The sequence below is a fragment of the Scyliorhinus canicula genome, chromosome 13 (assembly GCF_902713615.1).
Source record: "Scyliorhinus canicula chromosome 13, sScyCan1.1, whole genome shotgun sequence".
Classification (NCBI taxonomy): domain Eukaryota; kingdom Metazoa; phylum Chordata; class Chondrichthyes; order Carcharhiniformes; family Scyliorhinidae; genus Scyliorhinus; species Scyliorhinus canicula.
This window is the reverse complement of record NC_052158.1, coordinates 116,164,457-116,184,531: the sequence shown is the minus strand read 5'-3', so window position 1 is coordinate 116,184,531 and position 20,075 is coordinate 116,164,457. Positions and strand designations below refer to the sequence as shown.

Sequence of the window (20,075 nt, the reverse complement as noted above, 5' to 3'; positions counted from 1 at the left end):
AATAAAACATATTGAAAGTGTTGGGAAACAAGTTCAATTAACAGCCTCTTGATTTCTGCAAAACTTGTTGATGTCCATAAGTACGATGTACGCTTTTGTGAAGCTATGCCACTTTACTAGGCACAATATCACATCCCTGTTGTATATGATTTTCAGACTGGTTTAAATTGATCTCAGTGTATCAATTCACGATAGGCAATTCAACCGTTATAGATTCTGGTATCGCCAATATCAAAACTAATCATCACTAAAAACGCAGGGATGATCTAAATCACTTCCATGTTAAAAATGTTTAAAAACAAAAAGAAAACAAAGAAAAGAAAATCAGTTCCATGTGTATTTGGCTAACATTCCCAGCTGTTTTCTGTAACATCGGTTTTTATGATCAAAGGGGCTTTGGGCCCTTAGCTTAGAAGAGGTCCATAAGAAATAACCATGGATGCATATGTAAGTTTGTGTTTTTTTAGTTTGCAAACCTAATTCTTATTTTACAGTAGAATAGTGCATGCTGTTGTTGTTATTCATACATCTTGAGCAATCATGCACGCTAACACCATGCCTTAAAATTACAGTACAAGTCATTTTTACATTGAGTTTATTGTTTCAGTTTGTGCCAACAAAAAATTATGGACACTTCTTCATCAAATATTTTAAAAATAACATCTATCTTGCTTGTACAGATTTACATTTAGTATGTACAATACAGTCAGGACATCCAATACTTGCTGCATCTTTCTTTTGCACAGCAAATAAATTATATATCTGATGACAAAACTATTTACAACAATAAAACACTGGTTAAGAAGTCACAACAGTGCAATACAAACCACAGAGTGTAACAGGCAAGAATCAATTCTGTGACTCAATCAAGGGATTGTAAACAAATACTTAATTTAAGACAAATAACCGTGGCATTTAACTGAATGTGAGAAATTGCATCCATTCCATAATGAGAAATGACAAATGTAATGAATCCATTCTATGCATTGATGGGAACCTATCCAGTCAAATCTGATATCAATTGTAATATACTATAGATTCTTTTTCTTATCTTAACACACTCTGATGAAGCTGCAATAGTGTAAAACAGGTGATAACCAATTGGCACCCTGATTTGCATCTCTCCAAATTTTGATTTTTATTAATTTTACAGTCAATTTAAAGCTGATCCATTATTGGCCATTTTATTCTATCACCCAAAGTCAACATTACCTCAATGGTCTGTTAAGGAGACGTTACGTTTTTTTTAATAGCATCAGTGTAACTCCCAAACTCATATGATATTAATTTAACCTGAATAATGTACCTCTGTAGCAAGACATTTGTGTTTTAGTTTGATGTCTTTGACCACTGAAATAATTTTGTAGAGCCATTAATCTAAATGGCAAAAATTGCTAACAATGCAATTGTTGTTTTTCACAGTGCTGACCTTCATGTTTAGATTGAGATACTATAATATAGAATGTCTCATAGCTTTAGATTTATAATTGTTCATATATAAAGCCTGCATAAGATACCAAATGTTTAGTCGTTCAAAAGGCATGATTTGGTTTGCCGTTTGATTTTAAACCTTATTCTGGATTTCTAAAATCAAAGTAGCTGGATTGGGTAAGAGGTTTTAATGTGTAGAAACATTTTGTTCAGTCAAATAAAAGTGCATTTTACACCAAACATCTTTCAACATTTTTCAAAATTCCCATTTTAAATCAAATAAATAGCCTTTACTGGGACTCGCCAGTAGTCAAAACAAATTGTCTCCAAATAAGAAACGCAAGAACATGCTTCCTAACATATAACTTCTGTGTGTACCTGAGGGAAGCTTGAGATTTTGAAAACACAAGCCAGCAATTTCTTCCATCAGCACTTAAGGGAAAATAGATGAAAGATAAGGACAAGAGAGAGAATATGAGAAAAAAAACCGCTAGTCTTTTAAAAAGAGTAAACCATCGTGAAGGGCAGTAAAGTTAAACATGAAGAACTAAATAAAGGGAACAAACTTGAAAGACAGAACTCATGGAAAATAAATTGAATTGTTCTTAAGAATTTCTTCAACAAAGTAGACCATTGCAAATGAAAATAACAAAATGACAAAACACTGGGCAATAACTACTACAATGGCTCAAACATGTTCTTTGGGGGAAAATTGGTTTGTGCTTGAATACAGATACAGGATGTGTAATGTGATTGTAACACAAGCTCCAAGGGGGCCGCGCAAGACCCGCCTGTAATTAGTCCTTGGATCTCATTACCCACAAAACTGGTGATCTGCAAGTGACAATCGAGCATCCCGATGATATGGCTCACCAGTCCATCCCAGCCAAGAACAGGTTTGGCCAGCTCTAAAGTCAAGAGTGGTTTTCCATTTGATCCAGGGTTGGAGCTAAAAAGAATGGGTCAAAGTGGTGTTGGAACAGCTCACAGTCGTGTTGTGGATGAGTTACACTTCTGTCCTCCTGGTTCCTCATTGAGGTAAGTGAAAGCACGTTTGCTTGCCTTGACATTGGTGACCTCCACAGGTCCATTCAAGGAGTGCTGCTTAGGTAGCAATGGTTCTGCTAAAACGAATCAAACTTCCACAGTTCAAACTCTGCCTCGTTTTTGACCAATTTCAGGATTCTTAAACAAGCATAATAACGCCTCAATGTGCACGGGGCTGACTCAGGCTTAAAGTGGCTTGCTAGGGACACCAGAATATTGCCTGAGCCAATATGCTGTTTGATCTAGTTCAGGCCCCTCGGATGCAGCCCCACAGAAATGGCATTTGAGACCCAGTTTTCAGACCAAAGAGTGGAGAAGTTATGTTCTCAAAGTGAAGCGTGATTGATCAAATCTGACTCACATGATGCATTCCCCGGTGTGGGTGCTTTGGAGAGATGTATTTGCCATAGTTTGATGTTATATATTGTACAGCTAAGGCCAGCAATTTACTCTCTCCAAGTCTGGCTGGACCTTGGCTAATGGTGAGCCATTTACTTATATTCCGCCTACCAGTCACAGCACAGAGCCACAGCACTGACAGAACACTGGTGAGACGGTCCCTTCCTTTTATTATCTGCACTTGTGCACTGGGGTAGGGTTGGATGTTGGAGAGGGGGTGGGAGGGGCGTTGATGCTAAAATGGTCAATAGCAGCCACCGTGCCAACATTGCAGCGAATGGGGAGGAAGGAGCTTTAGAATCAGCGGGTCAATTTCAAGCGAGTCCCAGACGACAATCCCGACTGGCGCCAGCTCCCATGAGGAAGTTTCTTGTAAACAGGGAACAAAGCGCCTCGCACAAATCGCAACTTCCATTTCGACAGGTCAAAATCCCTCACTTACTTACTGAGAGAACGAATAAAGTCGACACAAATCGCAAGCCGGGTGCTGGCTGCCCTTTTTGCAAAGTCAGTTTGTGGGCATGTACTTTCCCTCAATGGCATTCTTCCTCTTTTAGCATCGAGTTAGTGGAATGGTGAGGTTCGGGTGGGGGAGTTACACCGACCAGTTCGTGTTGGGAGGCCTATTGCAAAGCGAACCTGCGCCAATTGTACAATTATCCCATTTCGTGCGAGTCGCCGTCCTCACTGCCATCCAGCCCGGTGCCCGGTTCCTGCTCACTGGCGCCGCTGCCCAGGGAGGACTCGCTGCTGGTACTTTCCCCGGACAGTAACCTGGTGACCCTCAGGTCAGCCCTGAGCAATTGGACATCGTTACCGATGCTCAGTTCGCCCAGGTCGCTGATCAGCTCGGAAAGGTCCTGCTGCTGGTTCCTGTCCGCCGGCTCTGCACCCTCCAGAATGTCCTCATACTCCACACTGCCCTCCAGCTCGGCTTTCTCCTCCTCCTCCTCCTCTCCCACCAGGTCCTCGGTGATGGAGCCCAGCTTGGGGGCGCTCCTGCTCCTCTCCACCGGCGGCTTGTAGCTGCACTGGCCGTTCAGCAGCTTCCTGAGCGGCACCAGGGGGATGGTCTGCTCGCCGATCAGCCTCTGCTGCTGGTGCCTGGCGTCGTCCCTCCTCTTCAGCCGCTTGAACTCGGCCAGGGCGTTGCTGGAGGTCTGGTAGAGGAGCAGAGCCATCGCCTTCGCCTTCTCGGCTTTGGAGACCAGGACGGCGTGGCACCTCAGCATGACCGCCTTGTGCTTCAGTTCGTGCCGGTAGATCCAGGCGAAGATTTTGGGGGAGCTGGGCTCCGCCACGCAGTATGTGATCCGGTGGAGGAGGTACAGATGGCCCGGCCGCTTCGCCTTGCCGTCCACATGCACCATGCGGATTCCCTGGGAGCTGATGGTCAGCTTCATCTTGGTGCCGTTCTTGCCTTGCTCGCTCTTGCACCAGATCTTGGTGACGGCCACATCGGCGCAGCCTTCCCCTTTGGACTGGATGGTGGTGGCGTTGCCCAGGTACAGCACCGTGTAGGTGGGATCTTCCCCGGTGATTTTAATCTTCCTCCTCCTGGATTTGAACATGCTGCACACCCGGTTGAGGGCACTCTCTGTCACCACGTCTGGGCAGGCACGGGTGAAGGAAGTGAGGGTGTTACAGTTCAGAGTCACCGAGTAACCCAGCGGCTTCGGCTGCTTCTTCTCGATTAAGTCGAATTTATTTTTCTTCCAAGGTAACATCGCTGATATGGGATAGGTGGAGCTGGTTAAAAGGTTAGGACGGTGGGGAAATCAGCACCGCCCCCCGACCATTCCCATCCTTGTTCCTGGAGACTGGCAGGGCCCCTGGTCACTGGCTGTCTCCAGAACCCCTTGTACTTCTCATGTTTCTGACACTGACTCGTGTTAAGTTGATACAGTCCCAGGCTGAGAGATGTAAATATAGACTGGAGTGAACCATCCACTCACTGGAGCGGGGAGGGGCCGCACTGACTCACATCTAGGAAGTTAGCACAGATATAACTCCCCAGGAGTTAACCTATTAAAAACCGCAGTTAACGTTTCAACATTGCCAACCTGAAATAGGATTGGAGACATTGCCGGGACCCCCCCAAAGGCAAGTTTCAGTTCGTTACAGTATTTGAATGGGGTAGGACTAATTGGAATTGAAGTTGTGTCTTTTTTATATATAACAATGGTGTGGTCCTAAACTGGGCGAAAGGGGGAAAGGAGGAACTCTGCTTTTCATGGATTCAGTCCCCAGGTTGCAGAGAAATGGGAAATGACCCAGGGGCTCAGTGGATCAATGCGGTTTAAGGTTTGATGCTGAGAAGCAGTAAGATGGACCAGTGAGCTGACCTCGCCCGGGGCAGCAACAATGAAAGGCTGCAGCTGGCGTAAAGCTCGAGTCGTTCTCCCTGATCCCCTTTTGCAATGAACTCTGCGGGAAATGTCAGGTCAGAGCTTAGCTGCACTGCCGCCTGCCGCCTGCAGTAAGAAACCTTGTCGGCAGCCGACCCCGGTTCAAACACAAATAATGATCGGCTGGCTGCCGGAGGATTCCCTATCTGTGGAATCCCAATTTGAGTCACTAACATCAGAAGGAAAGCGAAGTAAAGGGGCCGCCATTGGTAATGCTAACACAGATTCTGGCTTTGCGAGATTTAAGATTGATTAGACTGGGAAGGTTTATGAAGGGTTGGAGCTCAGTAATATGCCGCCTTTTTCAGACGCAATGTTACATTAGTCGAATTCTTCCCTGTCAGCTTCTTATTCCATGAAGGTGTGTGTAACTAGGTGGTCCATTCCTCTTCCCTCTCACTACTGCCTTAGATAGTCCAGATAAGTGCAGGCTAGGAGGACTGGACACGCTAAATTGCCCGTGGTGTCAAAAAGGTTAGGTGGGGTTATGGGGGGACAGGGATAGTGTGGGGGAGTGGGCCTGGGTTGGGTGCTCGTTCAGAGGGTCGGTGTAGACTCGATGGGCCGAATGGCCTCCTTCTGCATTGTAGGGATTCTGATTCTATAATTCTCTGATATATTTTTCAGATGTTCTTATTGTTCAACGTAATTGATCAAATTGTTGTGACAATACTCAAAACTTGTTGGCAACAAATCAATTTTATCTTTCTTGAACAACATTTTGAATTGAACCATTTATTTGCAATCCAACAGCAGTGAACTTCCAGACAAATCTATAGCTTCATTGAATCAACTAGATGGCAACCTTCATTGTAACATTGATCCTTTGATGAAGACACCAGTACTTTTACAACGTCACAAAACAATGTGTATTTTGTGAAAATATTAACAGTTGGGCAAACATAGGTGACTTAAGAAAACGTGACACAGATTTGTTATGGGAAAATTGTGTTTAGCTAACTTGCTTGGGTTTTTTAATGAGGTCACAGAGAAGGTTAGTGAGGGCAATGCTTTTGATGCGGTGTATATGGGCTTCCAAAAGTGACACACACCAATTTGTGAGCAAAGTTAGAGTTCATGGAATAAATGGGACAGTAGCAACATTATTACAAACTTGGCTGAGTGGCAGGAACCAGAGAGTAGCTGTTTGTAAATGTTTTTTGGACTGATGGAGGGTTTACAATGGTATTCTCCCCAGAGATCAGTGTTGGAACCCATGTTCTTGCTGGTATAGAAAATAGAAACATAGAAACTTGGAGCGGGAGTTGGCCATTCGACCCTTCAAGCCCGCTTTGCTCTTCAATACGATCATGGTTGATCCTGTATCTCAATGCTATAGTCCCGCTTTCTCCCCATACCCCTTGATGCCATTAAAATCTAAAACATTATCTATTACTTTTGTGCCTGGGCCTTCACATCCTTCTGTGGTAGAGAATTCCACATGTTCACTGCACTTTGAGTGAAGAAATATTCCTTCCTCTCAGCCCTAAATGTTCTACCCTGTATCCTGAAACTGTGTCGCCTGGTTCTAGATTCCCCAACCAGGGAAAACATCCTCCCTGCAACTCATCTGTCCAGCCCTGTTAGAATTTTATATGTTTCAATCAGATCTCCTCTCATCCTTCTAAACACTAATGAATACAGGCGCAGCCATATTACTGGGCATCCATAGATGCCAAGGCATACAAAGCTATGGACCAACTGCTGGAAAATGATTTTAGAATAGTTCGTTGGTTGTTTTTGACACAGACATAAGGGCCGGAGGGCATTTTCTGTGCTGTAGGACTCTATGATTGTATGGCTTTATGACAGTCCTGCCAACCCCGATTCAGCCTAGTGAACATCCACTGCACTCCCTCTATGGCAAGTCTATCCTGTTGGGAGACCAAAACTGTATGCAATACTCCAGGTGTGCTCTCACCAAGGCCCTGTATAACTGCAGTAAGTCATCCCTCTGTCTGGACTTAAATCCTCTGGCAATGAAAAATTGCTTGCTGTATCTGCCTCTCCATGCTCATTGGCTGATGTACAAGGACACCCAGATCCCTTTGTACGTCCACATTTCCCAATATACCATCATTTAAACTATACTCTGCCTTTCTGTTTTTCAGTGTATAACTTCACATTTAGCCACCTTGTGCTGCATCTGCCATGTGTTTACCCTCTCACTCAACTTGTCTAAATCACTTTGAACCCTCCTTGCATCCTCCTCACAACTCACAATCCCTCACAACTCACTGGGTAGTTTTGTATCGTCAGCAAACCTGGAAATGTTACATTGGGTTCCCTCATCCAGGTTGTTTATGTATATCGTGAACAGCTGGGGTCCAAGCACCAGTCACTGCCTGCCACTCAGAAAAAGATCCATTTTCCCACTCTCTGTTTCCTGTCTGTCAACCAATTCTCAATCCATGCCAATATATTATCCCCATCCCATGTGCTTTAATTTTGCCCACTAACCTCTTTTGAGGGACCTTATTAAAAGCCTTCTGTAAGTCCAAATTCCAGGCTATGGGCCAAGTGCTGGAAAATGGAATTAGAATAGTTATTTAGTCTCCTGTTTACAAGGAGACTGGCGCAGAAGTGAAGGGCTGAAGGGCCTTTTCGGTGCTGTGAACCTCTATGACTCTGTGACAGCACATCCACTGGTTCTGCCTTTCTCTCCAGATTGGCGCTGTGGCTTAGATGGTTAAAGTGCCTGTCTTCGAAACAGAAGATCCTGAGTTTGAATCTCAGCGGTGCATTCATACCTTTAGGTCAGAGTAGCTATGAATAGCACAGTGTGTTAGCACTGTTGCTTCACAGCGCCAGGGTCCCTGGTTCGATTCCTGGCTTGGGTCACTGCCTGTGCGTATGTTCTCCCCATGTCAGAGTGGGTTTCCTCCGGGTCCTGCGGTTTCCTCCCTCAAGTCTTGAAAGTCGCGCTTGTTAGGTGAATCAGACATTCTGAATTCTCCCTCTGTGTACCGAACAGGTGCCAGAGTGTGGCGATTAGGGGATTTACACAGTAACTTCATTGCAGTGTTTTTTTTTTATAAATTTAGATTACCCAATTATTTTTTCTATTAAGGGGCAATTTAGCGTGGCCAATCCACCTACTCTGCACATTTTTGGGTTGTGGGGGCGAAACCCACGCAGACACGGGGAGAATGTGCAAACTCCACATGGACAGTGACCCAGAGCCGGGATTGAACCTGGGACCTCAGTGCCGTGAAGCGGTTGTGCTAACCACTAGGCCACCGTACTGCCCTTTCATTGCAGTGTTAATTTAAGCCCAACTTGTGACACTAATAAAGATTATTATTATTATACTAGTTGCATCCTCAAAAAACTCCAGTAGATTTGTTAAGTATGTTTTGCCTTTCTTAAACCCATGCTGGTTTTGCCCAGTCCTATTAATACTTTCCAAATGCTCTGTTATCACCTAGACCTTGGTGCACAGGGCACAATTTAAAAGTTTGTGGATGATATAAAACTTCAAAGTATTGTGAACTGTGAGGAGGATGGCATAGAACTTCAAAAGACCATGAATTGGTTGGTGGAGTGGGTGGGCAAAGAGCAGATGGAATTTAAAGCGAGGAAGTGTGAAGTGATATATTCAAGTAAGAAGAACAAGGAAAGACAATAGAAAAATAAAGAGTACAATTTTATAGGGAGTGCAGGAGCAAAGGGAACTGGGAGTAAATGTGCATACATCTTTGAAAGTAGCATGGCCGGTTGAGAGCTTAGCTAATCAAGTATACAGCATCCTGGGTGTGGCGCTAATAATTGCACACAAAAGACTCGATACGGTACAAGAGAGGCTTTATTACAGTGAGATGCTATTCCTTCGTCTGCAGCTGTAGAATGGCATTGCAGGGAAACTTATGAATATTTATACTGCTCCCTGTGGGCGAAGCTAGCCGGCAGGGGCTTACCGGAAAACCTGTAATACAGGTACTGTCATACATCCCCTAATGCAAGCACACACATATATACAGTGGTGGAGATCACCACATTCACCCCCTGTAAAAATGAGTCCGGCGGGGGTGACGTGAAACTATAATACATAAACGTGATCTATTTACAGAGGCGGGGGGAAAGAGAACCAAGTGTCCATCAGGCAACCCTGTGCCCGTCACAGGTTGAGTCGGACCGGCGGTCAGACGTTCCGTTGCGAGTGACTCAGCAGTGGTGGCAACGTCTGCACAGGCGGTGTCGGCGACGACGGCGTAGGTGCTGGCGGTGTTGGTGCTGGCCAGTGGCGGGATGACACCGGGAGCGAGCCAAAATCTTCCATGTCCTCTAGTGTGGGCAGGGGAACGAGGGATGGACCTGGTGGTGCTGAATTTGGGGGCGCTGGGGAAAAGGAGGGTGGTGCCCGGGGGGGGGGGGGGGCATGGAATAGGCACCCGAGGGAGCCAGGTTCCTGAGCGAGACTGTATCCTGGCGGCTGTCGGGGAACTCCACGTAGGCATACTGGGGGTTCGCGTGGAGCAGGCGTACCTTGTCCACCAGAGGGTCTGCCTTGTGGTGCCGGACATGCCTACGAAGAAGGCCCTGGAGCAGCGAGCCAGGTCGGGAGCGACACCCAGGATGTAGACTTCTTAGGGAAGGCAAAAACACGTTCATGGGGTGTATTGTTAGTTGCGGTGCACAGCAGTGACCGAATGGAGCGCGTCAGGGAGGACCTGCTGCCAGCGAGCGGCTGGGAGGTTCCTGGACCGTAGGGCCTGCTGGACAGCCCTCCATACCGTCCCGTTCTCCCTCTCTACCTGCCCGTTTCCCCGGGGGTTGTAGCTGGTCGTCCTGCTGGAGGCGATACCCCTGCTGAGCAGGAACTGACGCAGCTCATCACTCATGAACAAGGATCCCCTGTCACTGTTGATGTAGTCGGGGAAACCGAACAGGGCAAAAATGGAATCCAGGGCCTTGATGACGGTGGCAGACGTCATATCCGGGCATGGGATGGCGAAGGGGAACCTAGAGAATTCATCGACCACACTAAGGATGTAGGTGTTGCGGTCGGTAGAGGGAAGGGGCCCTTTGAAGTCCACGCTGAGGCGTTCAAAGGGGCGGGATGCTTTCACCAGGCACGCGCGATCTGGCCGGTAGAAGTGCGGCTTGCACTCCGCACAAACCTGACAGTCTCTGGTGACTGTCCGTACTTCCTCGATGGAGTAGGGCAAATTGCGGGCTTTGACCAGATGGTACAACCAAGTGACCCCCGGATGGCAAAGGCTCTCGTGCAAGGCACAGAGCTGGTTCACTTGTGCGCTGGCACATGTACCTCGGGAGAGGGCGTCTGGGGGTTCATTGAGCTTGCCAGGGCGATACAAGATTTCGTAATTATAGGTGGAGAGCTCGATTCTCCACCGCAAGATTTTGTCATTTTTGATCTTGCCCCGCTGCGTGTTGTTGAACATGAAGGCTACCGACCGTTGGTCAGTGAGGAGAGTGAATCTCCTGCCGGCCAGGTAATGCCTCCAGTGCCGCACCGCTTCAACGATTGCCTGGGCCTCCTCAACAGAGGAGTGTTGGATTTTGGAGGCATGGAGGGTGCGGGAAAAGAATGCCACGGGTCTGCCTGCCTGGTTTAGAGTGGCAGCAAGGGCGACATCTGAAGCGTCACTCTCTACTTGGAAGGGCAGTGTCTCATCTACTGCGTGCATACCGGCCGTGGCTATGTCTGAGCGAATACGGGCGAAGGCCTGTTGTGCCTCGGCCGCAAGGGGAAATTGCGTGGACTGGATCAGTGGGTGGGCCTTGTCCGCGTATTGTGGAACCCACTGGGCGTAGTAAGAAAAGAACCCCAGGCAGCGTTTGAGAGCCTTGGGGCAGTGGGGGAGGGGGAGCTCCATGAGGGAGCGCATGCGGTCGGGATCGGGCCCCAGTAGTCCGTTTTGGACTATGTAGTCGAGGATGGCTAAGTGGTCTGTGCGGAACACGTACTTCTCCTTGTTATAAGTGAGGTTGAGGAGAGATGCGGTGTGGAGAAATTTGGCAAGGTTGGCGTCATGGTCCTGCTGGTCGCGGCCGCAGATGGTGACATTATCTAACTACGGAAACGTGGCCCGCAGTCCGTACCGGTCAACCATTCGGTCCATTTCTCGCTGAAATACCGAGACCCCATTAGTGACGCCGAAGGGAACTCTAAGGAATTGATAGAGGCGACCGTCCGCCTCGAAGGCAGTGTAGGGACGGTCCGATTTACGGATGGGGAGCTGGTGGTTGGCGGATTTCAGGTCAATAGTAGAGAAGACCCGGTACTGTGCAATCTGATTGACCATATCAGATATGCGAGGGAGGGGGTACGCGCGAGCTGCGTGTACCGATTGATGGTCTGGCTGTAGTCCACGACCAGCCTGTGTTTGTCCCCAGTTTTAACCACCACCACCTGGGCTCTCCAGGGGCTATTGCTGGCCTCGATAATATCCTCCCGAAGCAGCCGCTGGACCTCAGACCTGATGAAGATCTTGTCCTGGGTGCTGTACCGTCTGCTCCTGGTGGCGACGGGCTTGCAATCTGCAGTCAGATTGGCAAAGAGGGAGGGAGGGTCAACCTTGAGGGTCGTGAGGCCGCAAATGGTGAGGGGAGGTAGGGGTCCGCCGAATTTGAGGGTGAGGCTCTGGAGGTTACATTGGAAGTCCAGGCCCAGTAAAAGTGTCACACAGAGGTTGGGGAGAACGTACAGGCGGAAATGGTTGAATTCAACGCCCTGTACGGTGAGTTTAACCAGACAGAAGCCCCGGATCGGGACAGAGTGGGATCAGGAGGCCAGGGAGATCCGCTGGTTGGCGGGATGGACCGTGAGGGAGCAGCGCCTTACCGTGTCCGGTTGGATGAAACTGTCCGTGCTCCCGGAGTCGATGAGGCAGGAGGTCGCGTGGCCGTTGACAAGCACCGTCGTAGAAGCGGTGGCCAGGTTGCGAGGACGGGATGGTCGGGCGTCATGGAGGCGAGTAGCGGCCGATCGCTCGAAGAGTCCGACGAGTCCGATTAGTAGTGGCTGCGACCCGGGTCCCGTGGTCCCGTTCCGAGGGGAGGACAAAATGGCGGCGTCTGGAGTAGCTGCAGGGAAGAAGATGGCGGTACCCATGCAGCACATGTTGCGGGGGCGGAAAAAGATGGCGGTGACCACGGAGCGCACGTGGAGTCGGGGAAGAAAGATGGAGGCACCCACTGATCGCACGTGGCCCCGGGGGCAGCGGACGGCAGGGCCCATTGCGCGATCGGCTGCGGTGAGGTGGGGAGTTCGGGCGCGATAGCGGCAACTGTGCGGGACTGACACACCGCTGCAAAGTGGCCTTTTTTGCCACAAGATTTGCAGGTTGCGGTGCAGGCCGGGCAGCGCTGGCGGGGGTGCTTCTGCTGGCCGCAGAAGTAGCAGCGGGGACCCCCAGGGTGCGCGTGCGACGAGCAGCGCAGGGATACTGCGCGGGAGCGGCCCCAGCCGGGGGGGTCGGTTGCGGGGTCCACGAGGGGTAGGATGGGTGGGCCGCGCGGCTGGCAGGGTAGGATTGCACATTACGGGAAGCGGCCGTCATTGAGAGCGCTAAGGTCTTTGTTGCCGCAAGATCGAGAGCGGCCCCTTCCAGCAGTCGTTGCCGGATGGGGTCCAATGCAATACCCGTTACAAATGCATCCCGCATGACTAGATTTGAATGTTCTGTGGCCGAGACGGCCTGGCAGTCACAGTCCCGTACTAGAGGGATAAGGGCCCGCCATAGTCCTCAATTGACTCACCCAGTTGTTGAACGCGAGTGGAGAGTACATGTCTCGCAAACAGAGAGTTTGTCGACTGAGCGTAACTCTTTGAGCAGTTCCATGGCCCGGGCGTAGGTAGGCGCGTCCTGAATCAGCGGAGCTCAGTCTGGAGTAAACGAGTTGTACCTTCTGAGCCTCCGATGGTGTAGGGTCCGCTGAGGAGATGTAGGCCTCGAAAACAGCCAGCCAGTGGTTAAAGTCTTTCCTGCTGTGTGGCGACTGCGGATCCAGCTGCAGGTGATCAGGCTTGATTCTGATGTCCATGATGTTGGAAAATCTCACTGTAATAAATTGTGGCGCTAACAATTGCACACAAAAGACTCGATACGGTACAAGAGAGGCTTTATTACAGTGAGTTGCTATTCCTTCATCTGCAGCTGTAGAATGGCATCTCAGGGAAACTTATGAATATTTATACTGCTCCCTGTGGGTGGACCTAGCCGGCAGGGGCTTACCGGAAAACCTGTAATACAGGTACTGTCATACATCCCCTAATGCAAGCACACACATATATACAGTGGTAGAGTTCACCACACTGGGTATATCAGTCGGAGCATACAGTTCAAAAGTAAGGAAGCAATGCCAAATCCATATTAGAGATGGATTTGAGTTCAACAAGAATACTGCTTCCAGTTTTGGGCACCATATTTTAGGAAGGATGTGAAGGCATTCGAGAGGGTGCAGAAAAGATTCATGAGAATGGTCCTAGGCACTACATTAATAAACTGGAGAGGACTGTTCTCCTTGGAGAAGAGAAGGCTGAGAGGAGACTTGATTGAGGTGTTCAAAATTATGAGGAGTCCGGAGTAGATCATGTAAAACTGTCCCCATTAATGGAAGGATCAGGAACGAGAGGGTACAGATATAAGGTAATTAACAAAAGAAGCATTAGTGGCATGAGAAAAAGGTTTTTTACGCAGTGTGTGCTCAGGATCTGGGATGCACTGCCTGAAAATATGGTGAAGGCAGGTTCAATCAAGACATTCAAGAGGGAGTTAGATTATTATTTGAAAAGCGAGAGTGTGCAGTGGTGTAGGGAGAAGGCAGAGAGTGGCACTTGGTGAATTGTTCCTCTGAAAGCCAGCACAGCTATGACAGGCTGAATGGCCTCCTTCTGTGCTGTAACCATTTCATGATTCCATGATATTATCGTATTGACTTTTATTTTCACCATTACTTGATACTGCATTTGCTGTCATTCGCAAACATCACATCATAAAGTGCTCCAGAGCTATCAGATTTATTGTCAATAAGAAAGATAAATGTGTGAAGTTAAATGATTCTTTGTTCAGTTTACATCCGATAGGAGAGGAACAGGAGGATGCACCAATGGTTTGACACTATTGGTCACTGAACACTTGGGATGTGGTGAAAGAGCGCCACCTGTTGACAATAACTGTACCCATTCAATCATTTATTTACACTTCTATTTCGAGCAGTTAGCTATTGAATGAATTAAACAACAGTTTGGTGCAGTTTGTCATTTTGTGCTAACCTGATAAGATTAGATATTTAAAAATATAAACATATATAATAATGAGGACCACATTTTGATAGAATACACAACCTGTTAATGGAGGTTATATCACATAATGAGCTGTTAACAACATTTCGCCTTCTTTCAGATTCAATGCAAATCATGTCAACTCTGAAATGAACGGCTTTTAAGTCACAGAATTTCCAGCACGATGTTAGATAAAGCTGCCCTTTTTCCAGAAAATTCACCCTTAAAATATTTCATTTTATTACTCACCTCCTAATTATGCAATTATCATTAGCTTCCAAAAAGAAGAAATAATTTGCCATTTATAAAGGGCTTTTCATGACCACAAAATGTCCCAAAGTGCCTCACAGCCAATTAAGTATTTTTAAAGCATACTCAATGTTGTAAAGTGGAGAAATGTGACAGTTAATATATCTCACAGCATGCTCCAATCAGGTTGCTAAGACAGGAGGATTTTTAAATAGCAATGGATAATATTTTAGAATTCAATTTAAAAGTTGTTTAGATGTTGGCAACAGCAGTTTGAGTTAAATCATGTCAACTAGTGGAATGTAGTTTATTCATGTGCACTAAATCCTTCACTAAGTTTTGTGTTTTCTCATCCAGCTCAGGTAATGCTGATTCAAGGCCTTTATTTGCATTACATTTGATGGACGTTTTGGGCTTTGCAGGAATGCTATGTACTGCCTCAACCTTCAACCTTTCCCTGCAGTCTATCAGGGAAATGGGCTGCCTTTAAAGAGGAGATGGTTGGAATACAGTCAAAGTACATTCTCACGAGGGGGACAAGTAAGGCAACCAAAGGCAGAGCTCCCTGGCTAGCGAGAAAGATAGAGAGTAAGATTAAACAGAAAAAGGGTGAGTATGACAGATGTCAGTCTAATAATATAAGTGAAAACCAGGCTGAGTATTAAAAGCTCAGAGGGAAAATGAAAAAGGAAGAGAGGCAAAGAGGGAGTATGAGAAAAGACTGCATCGAACATAAAAGGACATTCAAAAGCTTTCTATAAGCAAATAAGGAGTAAAAGAATAGCAAGGGGCTAGGGGTAGTCATAGGGACCAAAAAGGGATCTATCTAAGGAAGCAGAGGGCATGTTCCGAATGAATACTTTGCAAAGGTCTTTATCAAGGAAGAATATGCTGCCAAAGCAATAGTGAAAGAGGAGGGTGTTGAGATACTTGCTATGGAAACTATACTTACCTTAGAATTGAGAGTGGACATCAGGAACTTAAGCTTCTGTATGTCCTCAGACTGGGAGTAGGGAGGGTTGATGAGCATAATGTAGTTTTGTAATATATACAGACTTCCAAAAAGCATTTGGTAAATATGTTACATAGCAGGCTTGTCAGCAAACTAAAAACCAGTGGAATAAAAGCGACAGCGTGCATACGAAGTTGGCTGAACGGAAACAGAAGAGTGGTGAACAATTATTTTTTGGACAAGAGGTATGTATATAGTCAGATTTTGCAATGATCGGTATCAGGGCCACTGCTGTTCTTGACCTGTATTAATGGCCCAAACAGGTATGCTGGTCGCAAATTCAAAATTTCTAGATGACACAAAACTTGGAGCACTGTGCACTGTGAGGAGGATAGTGAATGACTTCACAAGGGTATAGGCCAGTGGATGGGTGGATATGTGACATATTAACTTTTTAAAAAAGCCACAGGAATGGTACAACACTGCAAAAAAAAGTAAAGGTTCAACATACATGAACAGAGAGAACCGGGAGAACAGCAGTACAACTGGGTCAATACAATCATTCGAGATCCTCTAAAATCCCCACCAGAGAAGAAGGAAGTACAGGATAAAGCCTTGAAAAAATGGTAAAATGGTTCACACCTACCCATGCGCCGATTGCTCGTAATTACCACGAGAGTACAGGATAGATCTTTCGTGGCATGCTCGGGCGCACACCGATATACAACTCCCCCAACGGCAGCTGAGCCTGAGGCACCAATGGCAGACTGCCACCTCCTTCCTTTGGATATGAAATGAAGTGAAATGAAAATCGCTTATTGTCACGAGTAGGCTTCAATGAAGTTACTGTGAAAAGCCCCTAGTCACCACATTCCGGCACCTGTTCGGGGAGGCTGGTACGGGAATTGAACCGGGCTGCTGGCCTGCTTGGTCTGCTTTAAAAGCCAGCGATTTAGCTCAGTGAGCTAAACCAGCCCCTGTATATCAGACTCATCTGCACCCGTGCAAGATTCAATACAGATTGTTTCTATCCACCCAGAAAAAAAGAACATTCACGGGAACCCCAGTTCTAAAGGGATATTATATATATATCACACAACATAACATAACCGCAGTCTCTGGTCCAGTATAGAACCAACATCATTCCATACAATTATACAGAGAGGACAGGCAGCTATATATTCAGATTATGATCAGTGCCGTCAACGCCTCCCAACAAAAGGAATGGAGAACTGCCAGGAGTGGATAACAAGACAACAATGGGATAGGACCCAATGAGGGCGGCACGGTAGCATAGTGGTTAGCAAAGTTGCTTCACAGCTCCAGGGTCCCAGGTTCAATTCCCGGCTTCGGTCACTGTCTGTGCGGAGTCTGCATGTTCTCCCCGTGTCTGCGTGGGTTTTCCTCCGGGTGCTCCGGGTTTCCTCCCACAGTCCAAAGATGTGCAGGTTAGGTGGATTGGCCATGGTAAATTGCCCTAGTGTCCAAAAAAAATTTAGGTGAGGTTACTGAGTTACGGGGATAGGGTGGAGGTGTGGGCTTAGGTACGGTGCTCTTTCCAAGGACCGTTGCAGACTCACTGGGCTGAATGGCCTCCTTCAGCACTGTAAATTCTATGATTCTCTGAACTGTGGGTCTGTATTTCCCCATGCAGGCTCACTACTGTTGATGGGAAGGAGAAAAAACTGCTCAGTGAAATAAAAAGCATCCCCACCAAGAGGGGGGGCAAAGAATATTAACTAAAGGACAGGATTTGGCTCATCTCCAAACCTTGTGCACAGTGGAGTCATCTCAGGATGTCCCTAATAAGCGCCTTCAAGAAGGAACATCCCAAGCTCCAGGGGACAACAGGGTTCCAACCACAGCACTTGACCTGGCCTTGCCCGGCAACTTCTGATGCGCAAATATGTCAGCTCCCGCAGTACCGCCAGCACCTCCCAAAACCTATTTCCCAGCCAATCCTGCACCTCCTCAACCACATCCAGGACAGTGCACCTCTTCCACTGAATAGCACACTGCTCAACCAGAGCAGAAAAAAAGAGAAGAAAAAGTCCCTTCAGGGAAAAACACCCGAGTTAGTCAAGGGACAATTACCAAATCCATCAAAGATTAATTGAGCCCACCTCGGTATGCAGCACCGCACAATCCCTCAAAGCACCAACCTCAAGGAAAAGTTGGAAGATCCCAATCCTCCTCAGGATATATAATCTGCCCAGGCCATCGACAGAGATAGGCTTGGATTCTTAAATTCAAAATAACAAAAAGTTAAATAAAAACCCGATATCGTTGGCTCTAACTGGGGGATATCCACAATCTCAGTGAGGACGTAACTAACCCTACCGCCCAAATCCACACCAACCATCCACCCATTACCCTGCCGTGGCTCCACTCATCTCCACTATCAACGAGATAAGGGGTGTCCAAAATATACTCCCCATAACCGCAATTGTAACTGCACATAAAACAAAAGGAGTAAAACTCTGCACAGAGCACAAATCACATAATTGACTGAATATGTTTTTTTGCTGGAACAGAATAAAAGACGCGGCTCACCACACATGCCCTTGCAGGAGAAAAGACACCAATAAATAATCCACAGCATAATTATAAGGGAGTAACGTCCAGGACTATTGAAAAAACGCAGAATAATAACCCCACCTATGTTATTTGAAAAGGCCAAAGTCATGTCCAGATCTGCGAACGTTTCTCAGGATTTCTCGAATGAAGCATCTTCACATAACAGGATAACATAAGGCCAGCAATCAGGGAGGCCCAACCGATCACAGGATCAATAAGAAATTCCAGACCTCAAGCCCTACTGTGGTAGTCACCACTAATTGCATTAGATATATATTAGATGTAGTACGGTAAGACTCCTGTATTAGAGGTACATGGATAAATCCCTGCCTGCTGGCTCCGCCCAGTAGGCAGCGTATAAATATGTGTGCTCGCCGGGGCTGCTCCCATTCTGGTAGCAGCTACAGGAGGCCACACATCTTTGCTCAATAAAGCCTTGATTATTCACTACTCTCGTCTTGGCAGTAATTGATAGTGCATCAATTTATTGAGCAAAGATTTTAAAACGATGGAACTTCGCATCAAGCCTGATCGCCTACAGCTGAACCCACAAGCAGCCAACGCTATGTCCGCTTTTGGCCACTGGCTAGCCTGCTTCGAAAGCTACCTCCGAACGTCTGCTGAAGAACCCTCGAACGCACAGAAGCTCCAGGTCCTTTATTCACGGGTGAGCCCTGACATTTTTCCTCTCATCTGGGATGCGCCCACTTACTCTGAAGCAATGGAGCTCCTGAAAGGACATTACGTTCAGCCGGTCAACAAACTATACGCCAGGCACCTCCTGTCCACAAGATAGCAACTCCCCGGCGAGTCCCTAGACAATTTCTGGCGTGCCCTGCACATCCTGGCAAGGAACTGTGACTGCCAAAACTACCTGGTTTTGCTTCTTTCGTTACGGGCATGGGGTCGGCGTACATCCGCCAGCGTCTATTGGAGGGGGGTATGCTTGATCTTGCCGGAACCAGGCAGCTCACAAACTCGTTATCAGTGGCCTCCCGTAACGCCCAGTCGTACGCCCCGACCGCTCGGCACCCTCATGGGCATCGTGGGCCCCACCAGCTACCGACCCCAGCCCACGCAAGCCTGCGCCACGCGGCAGCCAGCCAACCCCGGGGGGGCCCAAATGCTACTTCTGCTGGCAGAACAAACACCCCCGGCAGCGCTGCCTGGTGCAGATCGCAACCTGCAATGGCTGCGGAAAGAAGGGACATTTTGCTGCTGTGTGCCAGGCCCGGTCGGTCGCCGCTGCTTCTAGACTCTATACCCCCCACGTGCGGCCCGTGGACGCCGCCATCTTCTTCTCCGCAGGCCACTTGTGGGGTGTGGGCGCCGCTATCTTTAATGCCGCCCGCCATGTGCACCCCGTGGGCGCCGCCACCTTCGACGCCATCTTGGATGGCACCTCAGGACCCCTGCTCGTCGGGAAGCTCATCCGGCTGCTCATTGCCTGCCACCCCGCTGACCAGCCCAGGGCCTACCAGCACCAGCCACAGCTCGCCTCGATCACCCTCGACCAGTCCTGGCCTCACAACCTTGCAACCGTAACGACAACGGTTAAAATTGATGGGCACAAGACGTCCTGCCTGTTTGACTCCGGGAGCACGGAATGCTTCATCCACCCCACTATGGTAAGGTGCTGCTCCCTCCCGGTACACCCCGTTTCCCAGAAAATCTCCCTGGCCTCCGGATCCCACTCCGTGGAAATCCGGGGGTACTGCATCGCAACCCTCATCGTCCAGGGCGTAGAGTTCACCAACTTCCG

The 20,075-nt window shown here is 47.9% G+C and overlaps 1 protein-coding gene across 1 annotated transcript; it reads right to left on the bottom strand.

The window, feature by feature from the left end:
- Window positions 1–578: 578 nt before the first annotated feature.
- fam43a (family with sequence similarity 43 member A) lies at window positions 579–4,929 on the bottom strand. The gene has a single exon (XM_038816279.1). The coding sequence runs from the start codon at window positions 4,602–4,604 to the stop codon at window positions 3,534–3,536; it is 1,071 nt and encodes a 356-aa protein (XP_038672207.1). The 5' UTR covers window positions 4,605–4,929; the 3' UTR covers window positions 579–3,533.
- Window positions 4,930–20,075: the final 15,146 nt, after the last annotated feature.